A 16284-nucleotide genomic window follows, 5' to 3' on the forward strand; every position below is an offset into this window, starting at 1 on the left:
GGACACAAATCTATTTTGAAACAAAAGTATACACCTCCCACACATGGTTATGGGCAACAACTAAAAAGAAAGATGCCTGTACCATGGCAGGTATAGAGTTGGAATGTATTCAATTTTGAGTTTGCATTCCAATATTACACTTTATATACATCACGGAAGTCTGAAATATGACAAAACTGTTTAACATATAACACATGATATTCGGCATTTTATTTGTAATAATCGTAGTGAATTATGAAATTATGAAAAATATTAATAACATTCTCACCCATGAGGCCAAAGAGGGCACTTTTGTTAATTGACTGCAGGAAAGGACTAAACCCTGCTTGGCCTGAAAGGAACCATCCACAAATACTGATTGTAAGCTCTCTGTGCACTGCAGTACTGGTAATGTACAGTATGTGATGTATGATGTAACAATGGCCTTGAGATTATTCATAGACACTTGAATCAAAGTGGTGTCCCTGTCCCTGATATGACACCTGTTCATGTGTATGATTGGTTGCATGAGATGATGGTGGCTAATTAACTAGGAAACTAACACCAAGGGGGTTATTGTACATCTAATCAACTTCTAATGTCAAAGCTGCCAGTCTGATACTGAACTCTGCATTCTGCACCTGTTCTCCTCCTAACCTTTTCAACTTGAGTTTAGATCATCTTTGACATGCTCTCAGATCACACAAACAGCTTGGAAATAAGATGGCTTGTCTGACCGGCAGATTAATGAGAATAATGTGGCCCTTGATGCTTTTCAAACAGCATGTGTCTATCCTTGTTCAGATTTGACTCGCAGGTCTACAATTTTCATCCCCTATAATTACATACGGTGAGTTATGATGACCCATGGTATAATGATCGCTTCATGTAAATCATAATGATGACATACATATAAATAGCCTTCAGTACTCCTCAATGTGTGTGAGTTTATCTTCTGAATCAAGTCGGTAGGTCGATACAGAGTGTTTTGGGAAGAGGAGGTAGAAAGAAGAGGGTTGCATTAAACATAAATCGGAAACCATGAGCTGTGTAGAGCAGTTCTTTGACAGAGACATCTGCAGACTAAACTGTCGGTTCCACTGCTGCAGCTCTACCTGATACACACACACACACCCACACACGCACGCACGCACGCACGCACACACACGCACACACACACACACACACACACACACACACACACACACACACACACACACACACACACACACACACACACACACACACACACAGGCATCAGGGACACAGACAAGCTCAGGCGCGCGCAATCACGGCCGCACGCTCGCATCAGGCTGCACACAACAATGCCAGCCCTGATTTCTCTGCTCTCCCTCAGAATTCGACGATTTATCTGGATGTTTGTGGCAAGACAGCTATGAGGGCATCGACAAAAGCTGTTGTTATTCTTTTAGCAAAATGTAGAGAGTTTTATTTAAACTTTTCATCCTACCTTTAGCATTATCGTTATTTTGTGTATTGCTGCTGTGGGTAAAACCACATCCGAACAAAAATATGAGTTCAGTGCGTCGGTAATAAAAAGGTATTTAGTCTACGTCGAAAATAACCTAGATTCATGCCTAACTTGGACGAAATTCTGAATATGACTGAAAGTTAACAAATCGTGGATAGCCTATAGTCATGGGGGTACACTTTAATTTGGGGTATATAAACTAATAACGTTTAGATTAATCGTTTAACATGAGAGCAGGTGAGCCAGTCTTCGTGTTTGTCTAGCGAGGGGCTGCGCGCATTTCCCGCGGAAAGAACGAAGCGGAGTGTTGGAGAACAGTGGAGAACTGCGAAGTGATCTGTGCTGGGGATTACGCCTCCCAACACCGCAGACAAGCCAGAGGCGCCGATATGGGTGAGTGGATACCGTCCGATTTCGAAACGATTGTGGCGGGGACCCGTTGGTAGCCTACTGTTCAATTTAATAAATTAATAGTCAAGCACTATCTTTCAATCAAGAGCTGATGATTTGAGTCAGTGAACATTTTTTTTTCTCACAAGGTTAGAGTGGCTGCAGTCTGCACAGGTAACGGGAGATTGAGGGGTATGAGATGCATATTTTGTCATTATCAAGATTCGAAGCGTAATGGACATAATATGAACCATTATACCGCTGTTTAAAAATGCGCATGTCTCCTGCTTTTAATTGGAAGGCTATAAAAGGTTGCACTTGTTTACAGATCCTTGGATGTTTGCTAATTGCTTAACGATGTATTTGTTCATTTGTATAGGCTATGCACTAATGCGTTATGGACAGTTTTTGAGATATTCTAGTTCTGCCAAAGTGTTGCTCTGCATGAGGATTACACTTTTGTACTAGGTAAATCAGGTAAGAACACATTCTTAATTTCAATGACGGCCAAGGAACAGTGGGTTAACTGCCTTGTTCAGGGGCAGAACGACAGAATTTTAACTTGTCAACTCTGGGATTCGATTTTGCAACCTTTTGGTTACTAGTTCAACGTTTTTACTACTAGGCTACCTGCTGCCCCAGTGTTAATCCTAGTTGTTAAAACGTCTGTTTGGTCTCGTTTGTATTTTTTTAAGTGTATATATAGATATATATATACCTATATATTACCTCTGCCCCCCTTCGTCATCCAGTGTGGACCTAGCTGATGAGCCATCCCTGCCCGTCTGCAGCACCTTGGTAAAGCCCGTTCTTAGGTTATAGATACTAGGCAGTGAGACAGGACCCAGCAGGTCAAAGGGGCGATGCAGTCAAACACGTTATTTTCTTGTATTATATATATATATTTCCACACTATGAGGTTGGGATAATACTCTGAAATTGTGAAAACTATGATAATGCACATTTATCGTGAGAGTTGTTTGAAAAGAGCTTCTTTCAGCTTCTTTGTCTGGGTGGCATCACCAGGCAGTATACACGGAGTATATAAAACACTAAGACCACCTGCTCTTTCCATGACAACGACTGACCAGGTGAATCCAGATGGAAGCTACGATCCCTTATTGATTTTAGCTGTTAAATCTACTTCAATCAGTGCAGATAAAGGGGCAGTAGACAGGTTAAAACGTGATTTTTAAGCCTTGAGACAATTGAGATATGGATTGTGTATGTGTGCCATTCAGAGGGTGAATGGGCAAAACAAAATATTTAAGTGCTTTTGAACGAGGTATGTTAGTATGTTTCAAAAACTGCACACTGCTGGGAAACTCAGCAGTTTCCAGTGTGTATCAAGAATGGTCAGACAGCCAAAGGACATCCAACCAACTTGCCACAACTGTGGGAAGCATTGGAGTCAACATGGCCCAGAATCCCTGAAGAACACTTTCAACACCTTGCAGCGTCCATGTCCTGACGAATGTGTTCCTAATGTTTGGTATATGGTATACTCAGTGTAAGTGAATAGACAAATAACAAAGAGAGTTTTCCCTCCTCTCTGGCAGGTTAGCGTCTTTCGTCATGAATCTTGTTCTGGAGGCAGCTCTGCAGAGTGGTTACTAGCTAGCACAGCCACAAAGTCGAACAATCATATTTTAAATCTCACCTTAATATTAGCCACACTGCTAACCCGAATGCCCAACCCTAACCTTGAGACCAAAAAGCACATTTTTGTTTTCATTAATTTATACAATTTAGCCAATTGTGACTTTGCAGCTGGCCTCTCCAAGGGGACATCGCCCAGTTTTGCCTCCAGGACAATACTCATGACAATAAATGCCCAAATCAAATCTTATTGGTCACGTACACGTGTTTAGCAGATGTTATTGTGGGTGTAGCGAAATGCTTGTGCTTCTAGTTCCGATAGTGCAGAAATATCTAACAATTGCATATACGCAATACACACAAATCTACAGTTAAAGTCGGAAGTTTACATACACCTTAGCCAAATACATTAAAACTCAGTTTTTCACAATTCCTGACATTTAATCCTAGTAGAAATTGCCTGTCTTAGGTCAGTTAGGATCACCACTTTATTTTAAGAATGTGAAAAGTCAGAATAATAGTAGAGATAATTATTTCTTTCAGCTTTTATTTATTTCATCACATTCCCAGTGGGTCAGAAGTGTACATACACTCAATTAGTATTTGGTAGCATTGCCTTTACATTTTTTAACTTTGGTCAAACATTTCGGGTAGCCTTCCACAAGCTTCCCACAATAAGTTGGGTGAATTTTAGCCCATTCCTCCTGACAGAGCTGGTGTTACTGAGTCAGGTTTGTAGGCCTCCTAGCTCACACACACTTTTTCAGTTCTGCCCACATATTTTCTATGGGATTGAGGTCAGGGCTTTGTGATGGCCACTCCAATACCTTGACTTTGTTGTCCTTAAGTCTTTTTGCAACAACTTTGGAAGTATGCTTGAGATCATTGTCCATTTGGAAGACCCATTTGCGACCAAGCTATAACTTCCTGTCTGATGTCTTGAGACGTGCTTCATGGTTGGGATGGTGTTCTTTAGCTTGCAAGCCTCCCCATATTCCCACCAAATAAAATGATGGTCATTATGGCCAAACAGTACGATCTTTGTCCCCATGTGCAGTTGCAAACCATAGTCTGGCTTTTTTATGGCGGTTTTGGAGCAGTTGCCTCTTCCTTGCTGAGCGGCCTTTCAGGTAGTGTCGATAAAGAACTCGTTTTACCGTGGATATAGATACTTTTGTACCTGTTTCCTCCAGCATCTTCACAAGGTCCTTTGCTGTTGTTCTGGGATTGATTTGCACTTTTCGCACTGAAGTACGTTCATCTCTGGGAGACAGAACACGTCTCCTTCCTGAGCGGTATGACGGCTGTGTGGTCCCATGGTGTTTATACTTGCGTACTATAGCGTACTATACTTGCGTACTATAGTACAGATGAACTTGGTATCTTCAGGCATTTGGAAATTGGATGAACCGGACCTGTGGAGGTCTACAATTTTTTTCTGAGGTCTTGGCTGATTTCTTTAGATTTTCCCATGGTGTCAAGCAACAAGGCACTGAGTTTGAAGGTAGGCCTTGAAATAGTTTGTTAACAAGAAATGTATAGAGTGGTTGAAAAACGAGTCTTAGTGACTCCAACCTAAGTGTATGTAAACTTTCGACTTCAACTGTAAGTAAAGGAATGGAATTAAGAATATATAAACACACGGACGAGCAACGTCAGAGCGGCATAGACTAGGATACAGTAGAATAGTATAGAATACAGTACATACATATGAGATGAGTGCGATATATGCAAAATATGTAAACATGATTGAAGTTACATTATTACAGTGACTTGTGTTCCATTTATTAAAGTGGGCAATGTTTTCAAGTCTGTGTATATAGGCAACCTGCTCCTCTCTGCCAATACTATCTAGTTTTCAGGTTACACATCCTTCCCATTAGGCTCCTCCAATTAAGCCACTCTCTGACTACTCCCAGACACCAGACAGTCCTAGCAAAATTCTTCCTTGAGAAATAATATTTTTCTAAGAAGCAATTGAGATAAAAGAAAAACGGCTGCATTGAACCTTTAAACCCAATTACTGCTTCGGCTATCGACTCCTTTAATCAGTGGCTAGAGATAACTCCGTGAGGAATCTATCAGCTGCTGCTGCCGGCCACATCACTGCACATTAAGTTCACTCTAACTCCTCAGTATGGATAGCAGGGGAGAGAGAGTCTGACTGGGGCTTTAGGCATACATTTCTACCTACCAATGCCATGGATAGCTTCTCTGATGGGATATGTTATTCCTACTGATACCTGTGCTTCAAAATGTAAGTTCCAGTGATCTGACAGGCTCCACATTAAGAGTGGAAAGAGCTGTCCCATCTGTCACAAATGTCAAGTGCTGGTAAGGATGCATGACTGGAGGAAGGGGGGAGTATTTTGATATGACCTGATTTTGGCTGTTGAAGCCTGATCTTTGCACACCTGGCAGCACTGTAGTCTAGTGGAAGTCCTAGAAATGAGGAATTCATGTGCTTTAATAATGGTGACATTTGACTCGCCTCGTGTGTCATAGCTTCATGTGTCAGAGGAAAGATGGACTGAAATCCAACCAACTAATTGGTTCTCATTAGTAGCACTGGGAAACATTCCTAAATGTACTTTGCTTCGCTTTGTATGAATCCTGAATGCTTCATACATATAGGAACCTGCATCACAATGAGACAAATCAATACACACATGAAAAACAGCTGTTTTTATTCAGCCTTTATTTAACCAGAAAGTCCCTTGAGATGAATAATCTTTTTCAATTGAGACCTGTATATCAAGCCCTTTTACCTTTAACTGGGATGGAGCAAATGAAAACAGTTTCACTAACCTTCTCCTTAAAATCCCATCCCTACCCAATGACTGTACAGATCCATTGACACATGTCTCAGGGGCCTCTTTAAGAGTTGGTGTGGTGGGAAATGTAAGACCAATCAGCATTTCATTGGTGGGTCTTACCTACAAGTGACTGTTGAAAACCATGACAGATAAGGTGGGAGAGATCGTTGGGGCCATAAGAAGACATGGTCTAATCGCCGGCTGTCTGATGTAGAATGGTTTCCTCTATGGCTCTATCTGTCTGCTGCCATGCTCAGTTACTTGTTCCTGGCTCATTGTGCTTGTTAAACAAAGTGTAGTGTGGATCCATGCTTAATCTCCTCCGCCTTGCACGTGTACTAAAACAAGACATGCAGTAACTGCTCTCAGCTTCATTGAGACCTGAGATCACATATGGCTTAATGTAGCCTCCGACTTAATCTCCTACTGGTTAAAGATACTTACAGATATTTTCTTTTATAGACATTTTTAACACACTTTGTGGTCGCGATTTCAAAGAAACAATGGAGAGGTCTTTTTTTGATTTAGTTGCAATGTTTTCTTAATGATTTATTCTAAAGCTTTGTTGTATGAACTTAAAGCAAACAGGTATAACGCATGTGGTTATTATAATGTGGTTATAATGAATTGTAAAGCATGTATGACCCCCTCATAGATGCTTATAACAAGTTATAGGCTTCATACCTGTCTGCTTTTAAAAAAAACAAGTTGTTGGTTCAGCTGCAGGGCTGCTCATTGATAATGAAACCCTATAATTATATATCATCTTTTCATTCTTGTGATTATATCAGCTAATCGGCACTTAATGCTCATAATTGTGCAGTTTAATCTTGGCATTAACTTTTAACCCTTGAGTTGTTTTCTACTCAGTATGGAATTCTGGAAAATATCGTTTTGCATCATTTAGAGTATCATATGGAAAAATTGACCCGCTACTATACCATTATATCATCTGCACTGACAAATACTAATAAGCACAGTTATGGCACAGGAACATAAAAAGTGAAATGCAAGCTAGTTCCCCCCAAAGGCTGTCAAAGAGAGTGCATAAGGCAGGTCTTGCTCTTCTCTTGAGCCTTCCCCGATATGTTTTTTCTGAAATCATTTATTATGCTGTGCAAATCCCTTCCCCAGCCTCCCACTCTGATTCCAGGGATGTGTGTGGGTTGGCCTCTCTCTCTCAGTTCTGCTTCGGCAGGTCAGAGATGTTAGAAATCTGCCTCATTCCAGCCATACAGAATTGGGTGGCAGGTAGCCTAGTGGTTAGAGCGTTGGATTAGTAACCGCAAGGTTGCAAGATCAAATCCCTGAGCTGACAAGGTAAAAATCTGTTTTTCTCCTCCTGAACAAGGCAGTTAACCCACTGTTCCCAGGCAGTCATTGAAAATAAGAATGTGTTCTGAACTGACTTGCCTAGTTAAATAAAGGTAATAAAAATAGTAATCATTGAGGTTGAGGATGTTGCTTCTCTTTTCATTTAAGGCTATAATTTATGCACTGTAATCCAGGCTGAATTTCTCTCACAATTACTCTCTCTCTGATTAACCAGCTCCTATACCATACATCTAAAGCTGTTGCTGTGCTATACACTCTTAGAAAAAAAGGTGCTACAGTATCTAGAACCTTAAATGGTTCTTTGGTTGTCCCCATAGGATAACTCTTTGAAGAACCCTTTTGGGTTCCATGAAGAACATTTTCCACAGAGGGTTCTACATGGAATCCAAAAGGGTTCTACCTGAAACCAAAAATGGTTCTACCTGGAACCAAAAAGGGTTCTCCTTTTGGAAGGAGAACCCTTTTGGAGAACCTTTTTTTCGAGGAATGTAGCTTTAGCTCCTCTACCTCTGCCTCCACTACTTCTGCTTCCACTACCTCTGCCTCCACTACCTCTGCCTCCACTACTTCTGCCTCCACTACCTCTGCCTCCACTACCTCTGCCTCCACTACCTCTGCCTCCACTACCTCTGCCTCCACTACCTCTGCCTCCACTACCTCTGCCTCCACTACCTCTGCCTCCACTACCTCTGCCTCCACTACCTCTGCCTCCACTACCTCTGCCTCCACTACTTCTGCCTCCACTACCTCTGCCTCCACTACCTCTGCCTCCACTACCTCTGCCTCCACTACCTCTGCCTCCACTACTTCTGCCTCCACTACCTCTGCCTCCACTACCTCTGCCTCCACTACCTCTGCCTCCACTACCTCTGCCTCCACTACCTCTGCCTCCACTACCTCTGCCTCCACTACCTCTACCTCCACTACCTCTACCTCCACTACCTCTGCCTTTGCTGCTACCCTTCTAAGCTCTACCTATAAAATATGTTTTTATCATAAATCAGTCGATTTTATACTGCTTCCTTCTTCTACTGTGAACTAGAATTACAGCTCTCTCCAATTTCTAAATTAATGGGTGTAAAATAATGGGTTTAAAGTGTGTAAGGGGTACTTCATTTCAATATTGCAATTTAAGTGTGACCAATTAATCTGTGTTGCATGATGGCAGTCCTGCATTGGTAATATGTCCCAGACTTATGTGGCTTGAAAGTCTTTTTCATTCTATGTGTCTTAAATCTGAGTGAATACACTCAGTATTGCAGTATATCACATACAGTGCTGCTAAGCCAGACCGTGGCTCAGCATTAGTGTTGTCGTGAAACACGAATGTCGACTTCGATACAGATACTAGGTTTAGTACCACGATACTCAATGCCGAAACAATATCACACCAAATATAAAGAAAACTTATTAGCTAGTCACAGAATAACCACTGGCTTTATTTTTTTAAACATTGCACAATATGTTGATAACTGGTAGAACCACTAAATAACCAATAGAATGTCTTCTACATTCAATTTCTTAAAAAAAATAAAATGCCATATTAAATAACAGAACAATATTTCTGGGACTCAGAGCATACAAAGTATTTGTATTTTATTTTTTTTTTACATCTAAACTGTTTAAAAATTGAATTTGATATATAGCAGGGTTCATTTGCTAATCTATGGCCATAATTTTGGTATATTGTATTAGACCTAAGATTCATTATTCATTACAGATCAATTATTTAATGTATTAAATGAAGAGTTTAGTTCCAAAACAACATAAACAAAACACTTTGAAGCTAATTTCTGAAGCTTCGATATTGCAATAGTCTACAATGGATTTTTACACAGGATACTGCAATTCTTTTCAGTGCTTTTCAACTCCCAGGGTGCAATGCCTTCACAGGGCTGCTGGCTGGGTACTGTTAGAAAGCCCAAAGAAACGCAAAGTAGACTAAATACAGTATATTGTTGTCATCATATTATAATGCTCACATGAATGTCATGCAGAATTTATGTTCATGTTACTAGCTAGCTTTCCATCTAATTGGCGACAGATTTTCATGCAAATTGTTCTAAAATCCGCATAAAAACACATTTTTTCCCATCAGAGATGTGTTTCCATTAGGGTCGGAAATTTTCTTGGAAAATACGGGGAATTTTCCATGGGAAGTTCAGCCCGGAAATTTGGGGAATTTTGCTTAAATTCATCAAAAAGTTAGCTTATAACAGTGAACCTTTTTTTTGTGGGATACACATACAGCAATTCTGGGTCTTGTTGCATATTATGGTTAAACTATCCCCAAATCAATGGAATTGCAACCCTCTGCATGCACAGTGCATTCTTTCATCGCATGTACAGCTGATTCTCAAGACCTTGCACACTAATGAGATGCTATTGAGCCCACACTGCTACACTGTCTGAGCCAAGGACTACATGCGTTCTGGTAAGTTTCGCTTACAATGCTGGGTGTGGTGAATATATTTTATATGACATACATGATTACATGAACTAGTAAATGGTAGCCTACAGCAAAGTGTGCTCAAATCATAGCGGCAGCGTAGCTTAGTGGTTAGAGCGTTGGTAACCGGAAGGTTGCGAGTTCAAACCCCCGAGCTGACAAGGTACAGATCTGTCATTCTGCCCCTGAACAGGCAGTTAACCCACTGTTCCCAGGCCGTCAATAAGAATATGTTCTTAACTGACTTGCCTGGTTAAATAAAAGGTTAAAAAAAAATAGCTTGTAAAACTATTTCTGCTAGTTACTCTTTGCTACCATGTGGGTTTTAGATTGCTTGAGCCTGCTAACTGAAGAGTGTTAATTCACCTGTTTCCGGTTGTTTAATCTAACTGCTTAACTATTTATCTGTACATGGAATTGTATTCGGTTATTTATTACTCCTTTTTAAAATCTATATAGGAAAATGCCACGGGCACTATCTGATATGTGAAGACATTTCACTGCAGCTAATGTAGAAGGAAATGCTGTGTACATTTGCAAATACTGTGCCAAATCATATGTGGAGAATGCAACAAAAATGCAGAATCATCTGGCCAAGTGCATGAAACAACGGATACACTCTACAAGAGAGCCGAGGAAATGGTTTGGTATGTGAAGGGTCATCAAGTTATAGCAGCAATCTACCTCACCAAGCAAAGTGAGAAGAATAAGAGCACCACATTGAAGCTGCCCAGCAACACCCGTTGGGGTGGTGTTGTCATCATGTTTGAAAGTCTCCTGAAGAGGAAGGAGTCTCCAAGAAATGATCATGTAACAGCCTGCCGATATGGACAGCCGCATCAAGAGGAACGTCCTGGATGGTGTATTTTGGGAGAGAGTGGTAAGCAGCCTGAAACATCTGAAACCCATAGCAGTAGCCATTGCACAGATTGAGGGAGACAATGCCATCCTGTCTGATGTTCAGACTCAGACGTGCAGATGTAAGAGAAGAAATCTGTAATGCCCTGCCCACTTCACTGTTGCTCCAAGCAGAGGAAACTGCAGATCTGAAATATCAAAAAGAGTGAAGACTTCTGCCTGAAGCCCATACACGCCGCAGAGTACATGTTGGACCCTAAGTATGCTGGCAAGAGCATCCTGTCTGGTGCAGAGATCAACACGGCCTATGGTGTCAGACACAAAAAGATCCCCCCCCTTCTCACACCCAGGTGGCGACACGCATCTCTGCACGCTTGGCAGATATCTCAGTTTGGATCTCGGCCCACCACCTCAAGCTCAACCTTGACAAAACGCAGGTGCTGCTCTTCCTCCCGGGAAAGGCCTGCCCACTTCAAGACCTCTCCATCACGATTGACAACTCCACGATGTCCCCCTCCCAGAGTGCAAAAAACCTTGGTGTGACCCTGGACAACACCCTGTCGTTCTCTTTCTCTGCAAACATCAAACCAGTGACCCGCTCCTGCAGGTTCATGCTCTACAACATCCGTAGAGTACGACCTTTCCTCACACTGGAAGCGGCGCAGGTCCTAATCCAGGCACTTGTCAATTCCCGTCTAGACTACTGCAAATCTCTGTTGGCTGGCTCCCCACTTGGAGTGGCATGGGGAACTGCACGTCTTTACCTTCAGGCTATGCTCAAAGCCTATATCCCAACTTGAGCACTCTGTTCTGTCACCTCTGGTCACTTGGCCCGTCCACCCCTAGAGGAGGGCAGCTACCGCTCAGCCCAGCTCTTCTCTGTCCTGGCACCCCAATGGTGGAACAAGATACCCCCTAAAGTGAGGATAGTGGAGTCCCTGTCCATCTTTCTAAAATAACTGACACCCTATCTCTTTGAAGAGTATCTTAAATAATAAAGAGGTACCCCCCCCCCAAAAGGTACTTCTTTAATCCCACTTACACTGAATTTGCTGATAAATATTTGTTTGGGGAAAATGTACTTGATATAATTGTGATGTGTTGTTGTCTCACCTAGTTATCTTAAGATGAGTGCACTAATTAATTGTAAGTCACTCTGGATAAGAGTGTCTGCTAAATAACAACAAAAACAAATAAAAAAATGTAATGTCATATGAACCAATTATCTGTCGGCATTGACATTTTTTTCATTTAGAAGAATAACTTTACAGTGCAAATGTCATTCGTTGCACTGCTTTGTAACACCTCTTTCTTAGTTGTTTTGTTGGGCTGGCCCTCATCATCATTACCGTAGTTCACTTCTGGAGACACTTTTGTAAACAAGATGCGGGCGAGAGATAATGTTTTCGAAGTCATGCTGTCAACATTTTCTCCCTTTCTCGCTTGCTCTTCAAAAGTTGCTCTTGCTGTGTCAACTGCATGTACAAGTAGCCTGGCTAGCTTACTACTGATCCCCCTGAAAAGATTCAGACAAATGACTAGACCGACTCGATCCTCTCAATCCGTATCAGACGTGAGACACATTTGACAGAAGTACCGAAAGTAACAACAATTCTAGTACCGAACCGTTTTTCATGTTCTAGCATCAATAAAATATCGTGCAGCACTAACACATACTTTAAGCTGTCTGCTCTTGTGTCGCAAGGAGACACTAACAATGGTCAGAGAATGATTCTAGACTATGGATTCTCTCCTGTACAGAAAACCGGCCTAAAACCCCAAACAGCAAGCAATGAAGTGTAGAAGCACGTACGTACATCACACCACTGATAATCACTGACATTGACGTTTTTTACGGAGCTCTTAACATACAACTTGAGTATCTTATTCTTCATTTCAAAGACACATTAGAAATAATCCATTTTGAGCCATGTTATTTTAAGACCACATTTTATTTCCCCGTTGCCAGTAGTTCAACGTCCATATTGATTTATACTTATCCAGGAAATCTATTACTGAGTGTGATTGAATAAGTTATATTTTTAGACATCCTATACCATATCTGACCCATGCTATATGCTATGGGATTATGCTATATGCTGAAGGTTTAGGCTATATGCTGAGGGATTATGCTATATGCTGAGGGTTTAGGCTATATGCTGAGGGTTTAGGCTATATGCTGAGGGATTATGCTATATGCTGAGGGTTTAGGCTATATGCTGAGGGCTTAGGCTATATGCTGAGGGTTTAGGCTATATGCTGAGGGCTTAGGCTATATGCTGAGGGATTATGCTATATGGTGAGGGTTTAGGCTATATGATAGGGATTAGGCTATATGCTGAGGGATTAGGCTATATGCTGAGGGTTTAGGCTATATGCTGAGGGTTTAGGCTATATGCTGAGGGATTATGCTATATGGTGAGGGTTTAGGCTATATGATAGGGATTAGGCTATATGCTGAGGGATTAGGCTATATGCTGAGGGTTTAGGCTATATGCTGAGGGTTTAGGCTATATGCTGAGGGCTTAGGCTATATACTGAGGGATTAGGCTATATGCTGAGGGATTATGCTATATGCTGAGGGTTTAGGCTATATGCTGAGGGATTAGGCTATATGCTGAGGGTTTAGGCTATATGCTGAGGGATTAGGCTATATGCTGAAGGCTTAGGTTTAGGCTATATGCTGAGGGTTTAGGCTATATTCTGAGGGAATAGGCTATATGCTGAGGGTTTAGGCTATATGCTGAGGGTTTAGGCTATATGCTGAGGGTTTTGGCTATATGCTGAGGGCTTAGGCTATATGCTGAGGGTTTTGGCTATATGCTGAGGGATTAGGCTATATGATGAGGGTTTAGGCTATATGCTGAGGGTTTAGGCTATATGCTGAGGGTTTAGGCTATATACTGAGGGTTTAGGCTATATGCTGAGGGAATAGGCTATATGCTGAGGGCTTAGGCTATATGCTGAGGGATTAGGCTATATGCTGAGGGTTTAGGCTATATGCTGAGGGTTTAGGCTATATGCTGAGGGTTTAGGCTATATGCTGAGGGTTTAGGCTATATGCTGAGGGAATAGGCTATATGCTGAGGGAATAGGCTATATGCTGAGGGATTAGGCTATATGCTGAGGGATTAGGCTATATGCTGAGGGTTTAGGCTATATGCTGAGGGATTAGGCTATATGCTGAGGGTTTAGGCTATATGCTGAGGGTTTAGGCTATATGCTGAGGGTTTAGGCTATATGCTGAGGGCTTAGGCTATATGCTGAGGGATTAGGCTATATGCTGAGGGATTATGCTATATGCTGAGGGTTTAGGCTATATGCTGAGGGATTAGGCTATATGCTGAGGGTTTAGGCTATATGCTGAGGGATTAGGCTATATGCTGAAGGCTTAGGTTTAGGCTATATGCTGAGGGTTTAGGCTATATTCTGAGGGAATAGGCTATATGCTGAGGGTTTAGGCTATATGCTGAGGGTTTAGGCTATATGCTGAGGGTTTTGGCTATATGCTGAGGGCTTAGGCTATATGCTGAGGGTTTTGGCTATATGCTGAGGGATTAGGCTATATGCTGAGGGTTTAGGCTATATGCTGAGGGTTTAGGCTATATGCTGAGGGTTTAGGCTATATGCTGAGGGTTTAGGCTATATGCTGAGGGTTTAGGCTATATGCTGAGGCTTTTGGCTATATGCTGAGGGCTTAGGCTATATGCTGAAGGTTTAGGTTTAGGCTATATGCTGAGGGTTTAGGCTATATGCTGAGGGTTTAGGCTATATGCTGAGGCCTTAGGCTATATGCTGAAGGCTTAGGTTTAGGCTATATGCTGAGGGTTTAGGCTATATGCTGAGGGAATAGGCTATATGCTGAGGGCTTAGGCTATATGCTGAAGGTTTAGGCTATATGCTGAGGGTTTTGGCTATATGCTGAGGGCTTAGGCTATATGCTGAGGGCTTAGGCTATATGCTGAGGGCTTAGGTTATATGCTGAGGGCTTAAGCTATATGCTGAGGGCTTAGGCTATATGCTGAGGGCTTAGGCTATATGCTGAGGGCTTAGGCTATATACTGAGGGCTTAGGCTATATGCTGAGGGCTTATATGCTGAGGGCTTAGGCTATATGCAATATGTTTTGGTTCTCTGAAGTGCTCCACGGTGCAGCTCGCACGGTGCTGGCTCCTCTATTAACATGGGCACTCTGGGTAATAGCCTTCGTGTCAGCGCACCACTAGAGCACTGTGCATTCAAATGAAATATCAACTTGTCGCTCCGCCAAGGAAGATGACAGCTGACTCTGCCGTGGCCGCCAGAATCCAACTCAGTGTTATGAAAGAGCCAACCTCTGTTTTAGATGATTTTAAATGAGTTGCTTTTAAATGAACTGACCTTGGAGGAGCTCGATGCCATCAATGTTCAGTATTTTAGCAACAGGGAAAAGCTGGAGGAATTTGGATACCTTTTACACCAGAACCTCGTTTCATGCCTTCGACTATTATAAAGAAGGTTCTGTGGAATGTACTAACATTTTGCAACGGCCTTGAAGTAGAATGTTGCGGTTGAAAATGGCATTAGAATAAGTTGAGCTGCCAGTGTTCATCCTTTTATGAGATGTTCCTCTCACTGATGATTGTGGCAGAAGTAGAGCACTGGGAGGCACAAGCTCAATGTGTTCATCCCAAAATCAGATGGAAAAGTAGCCGTAGTCTCTAAGTGTAGCATTATATCATTGGATAGAGAGGGTGCCAGATAAAAACCTGGCTCAGACTATTTTATGTCATGGTTATGTTAGCTAGGCATCGTGATGAATATAAAATAAGTGTGTGTGTGTGCGCTCTGTGTGTGTGTGTGTGTGCATGTCTCTTTGTCTGCAAGTCATTGTAGTCCTTTTTCATTGCACCTCTCATGTTCTTTCTTAATTCCCCTCGGTATGCCTACAGAGGCAAGCAGGGGCATAACAATTTGTTTTACTCTATTTATCTAATAGGCTTGTTGATTAATCTCTTTCAGGCAAGTGGTTTCTAGAGAGCATTAGCCCCGCCTTGGGAAGGTGGACTCCTGGCAGGCCCTATATTATGTCAGATCCATGTGATAAGGGACGACTGAACAGGATGTCACATTTAATGACCAGTAATGACCTGATGATCAATCTGAGACGCGTGGCCACGTCTCTCTGCCTGGCGCTCGTTAAAAGCCCTAGAGGGAGCCCGGTAAAGACACTTTCCAGTGGGTTTTATCGCTCCACCTCCGTTCAGAGATGTTGTGCCGACATGCGCTAATTAGCGTAGCCGTCATGCGGAGATGTCAATGAGCCCAAAGCATGGGGGGAAATGGTCCTGCCCCAGATTACGTGTTACATCTGGGGAATGTTCCCGG

At 42.1% G+C, this 16284-nt stretch overlaps 1 protein-coding gene across 2 annotated transcripts in view; it reads left to right on the forward strand.

Annotated features, from left to right (window-relative positions):
* Positions 1-1263: 1263 nt before the first annotated feature.
* Positions 1264-16284, forward strand: part of LOC118385235 (leucine-rich repeat transmembrane neuronal protein 4-like) — a 57511-nt gene continuing 42490 nt past the window's right edge. For both annotated transcript variants that reach the window (XR_004825984.2, XM_035772200.2), the window contains exon 1: positions 1264-1864. Coding sequence is in view for 1 of the 2 variants with exons in the window: in XM_035772200.2 (XP_035628093.1) it covers positions 1861-1864 (4 nt within the window). In the remaining variant the exon portion in view is untranslated. The remainder of the gene's footprint in view (positions 1865-16284) is intronic.

Source organism: Oncorhynchus keta, chromosome 6, assembly GCF_023373465.1.
Source record: "Oncorhynchus keta strain PuntledgeMale-10-30-2019 chromosome 6, Oket_V2, whole genome shotgun sequence".
Classification (NCBI taxonomy): Eukaryota; Metazoa; Chordata; class Actinopteri; order Salmoniformes; family Salmonidae; genus Oncorhynchus; species Oncorhynchus keta.